General features: G+C 44.0%; 2 protein-coding genes across 2 annotated transcripts in view; both read right to left on the reverse strand.

The window, feature by feature from the left end:
• Positions 1-1,357, reverse strand: part of LOC108297329 (polypeptide N-acetylgalactosaminyltransferase 11) — a 22,963-nt gene extending 21,606 nt beyond the window's left edge. The window contains exons 1-2 of the mRNA XM_017520037.2: positions 1,340-1,357; positions 883-1,049 (exon numbers count right to left, since the gene is read on the reverse strand). The gene's annotated coding sequence lies outside the window, so the exon portion shown is untranslated. The remainder of the gene's footprint in view (positions 1-882; positions 1,050-1,339) is intronic.
• LOC119469676 (polypeptide N-acetylgalactosaminyltransferase 11-like) overlaps positions 860-2,701 on the reverse strand; it is a 52,963-nt gene continuing 51,121 nt past the window's right edge. Inside the window, exon 3 of the mRNA XM_037735264.1 lies at positions 860-1,049. Within this exon, the coding sequence (XP_037591192.1) occupies positions 860-1,049 (190 nt within the window). The remainder of the gene's footprint in view (positions 1,050-2,701) is intronic.

Below are 2,701 nucleotides of genomic sequence, written 5' to 3' on the forward strand. Positions count from 1 at the left end.
CTGGGATTACAGGCACGCGCCACCATGCCCAGCTAATTTTTCGTATTTTTAGTAGAGACGGGGTTTCACCATGTTGACCAGGATGGTCTCGATCTCTTGACCTCGTGATCCACCCGCCTCGGCCTCCCAAAGTGCTGGGATTACAGGCTTGAGCCACCGCGCCCGGCAATCTTATTTTTTTTTTTCTTTTTCTTTTTTTTTCTTATTTATCTGGGGACAATCAGTGTAAGAGACTTAATAGAGAAGCATAAGCCAAGGCATTATGCCAAATGAAGAAAGCCCATCTCAAAAGGGAACATGCTGTGTGATTTCATTTACATGACATTCTTGAAATAACAAAATGAGAGAAGGAAACAAAAGCAGAGAGAATTGTGGTTTCTGGGATTAGGAACGGTGGAGATAAGCAAGGAGGTGTGAGCAGAACCAGGCAGCATGAAGGGACCTCTGGATGAGGAAACAGCTCTGTATCACTGCAGCGAGGGCTACGAGAGCCCACGTGTGTGACAGAATGACCCTGGTCCCCACAGCACGGTACCAACATGGAGTCCTGGTTTTGGTAGGGGAATTTGATGATGGCAAAACCAGGTGACGGGTACACAGACCCTCTTTGTACCTTCCTGTGAACCTACAGTTATTTCAGATAAAAAGAGGTGTGTTTTTAAAAGTAAGCCAAAGGAAAAATTTCAAGGGCCAAATTTGGGTAGCACAGTTTGTAAGCAGATTCCAAAGATAACAGATTTCTTCAAACTTATTTGTAGTCAGCCAGCTGTGACTGTGTGCATAGGATCCCTACGGACCATGTACTTGAGCTGCGTTCATGTTTGTCAGTGCTGTAGTGACTGGAAGCCTGGATCCAATGTTACCAGTTACTGCATTCCTTACCAAAGTCACTGTCATCATCCACAAGGATGACCTCATGAAGCAGTTGTGCTGGCGTGCGGTCTACGACACTGTGCACCGTCCGAAGCAGGGCAGAAAAAGCTTCATTGTAGAAACAGATAACAACACTAGCAGCCGGCAGATCAGGTGGGTAGAACTTTGCTTTACATCTGTAAAAATGAGGAAATTCTGACATTTTAAAAGGCTCAGGTGTTTATTATTCTGTACACATTCACTGTCCCCTTGTTCAGCCTCTTTCTAACATTACAATAACAATTTTTTAAAAATCATTTACAAAAACAATATGGTTTCTTCTTCAAGAGTTTTATGTTTTGTTAATAATGTCTCCCTCCTATACCCGCTATCTTGCTTACTTTTGGATAGACACTTTTTAAACATCAGGGTTTTTTTTTTTTCTTTTTTGGAAGAGAGGTTACATAAAAATGTGAATTCTTTTTACCAAAATCACTGCAAGTGTTTCATGCAGCACTCGTGAGCTGAGATGTCCAGTTTCTCCTCAGAGAGGTTTCAAAAGGAAACAGAAATATAAAGTTTTTATTTGAAGTTTTATTTTTTGCCCAATAATTAAAAAGATGTGAATAAATTATGATGGTAACAGATAATAGAAGAGCTTCTATGTATCAAATCATCCCAAGTAACTATTTGATAAAAAGGTTAGGAGCTTTAAGCAACATCAAAAAGCCATGAACTGGCCGGTGCAGTGGCTCATGCCCATAATCTCAGCACTTTGAGTGGCCAAGGAGGTCAGGAGTTCAACATGGTGAAACTCTGTCTCTCCTAAAAGTACAAAAATTAGCCAGGCATGGTGATGGGCACCTGTAGTCCCAGCTACTCAGGAGGCTAAGGCAGGATAATCACTTGAACCTGGGAGGCAGAGGGTGCAGTGAGCTGAGATCTCACCACCACACTCCAGCTTGGGCAAGAGTAAGACTCCATCTCAAAAAAAAAAGTGTGTGGGGGCGGGGGGCGTGAACTTAGAAAACACAATCCAGAGCCCTGAATTCTTTCCCAGGGCACACAGCCCTCTAGCATCTGAGCCCTGCCTCTGTCCAGCCTTGTCACCTCTCTGCAGGACCCTCCTGACCACTCCAGGTCTATGCCCCCATTTCCCCAAACCCTATCATAGCCCTTATTCACATGCTACTGCCAGGACTTGCTGACTTATTTGCCTCCCCTGCTAGACTCTGAGCCCTAAGAACTCAGGACCTACTACATGTGTTTCTGTTTGTTCCAGGGCTCAATAGAGTGTGTAGCAAACAGAAGGTACTCAACAAATGTCTGTCTGTGGAATGACTGACCACATGCATGGAAAGCCTTTGATGGAACAAAAATAATGAAAGAAAAGTGAAATTGAGAGTAACATTCTTCACTGACTTTAATTCCTATTTGCTGTGAATCCAATCAATAAACATTCAGAAGAAACTTATACTCAGGTTACTTAGTTAGCCCCCTACCCCTCTTTCCCAGATGATCTGAAATGTCAAAGGAGACAAAGCAAGCCCTAGGACTCTGTGGTCCATCTCAGACCACGTGGCTTCACATTTGACACAAGTGGAAATCTGTCTCAAGTTTCCTAGTATGCTGAATAAAGATGCTGCATTGCTGGCTCAAGCCTGTAATCCCAGCACTTTGGGAGGCCGAGGCGGGTGGATCACGAGGTCAAGAGATCGAGACCATCCTGGTCAACACAGTGAAACCCCGTCTCTACTAAAAATACAAAACATTAGCTGGGCATGGTGGCGCGTGCCTGTAATCCCAGCTACTCAGGAGGCTGAAGCAGGAGAATTGCCTGAACCCAGGA

The sequence above is a fragment of the Cebus imitator genome, unplaced genomic scaffold (assembly GCF_001604975.1).
Source record: "Cebus imitator isolate Cc_AM_T3 unplaced genomic scaffold, Cebus_imitator-1.0 Scaffold20, whole genome shotgun sequence".
Classification (NCBI taxonomy): Eukaryota; Metazoa; Chordata; class Mammalia; order Primates; family Cebidae; genus Cebus; species Cebus imitator.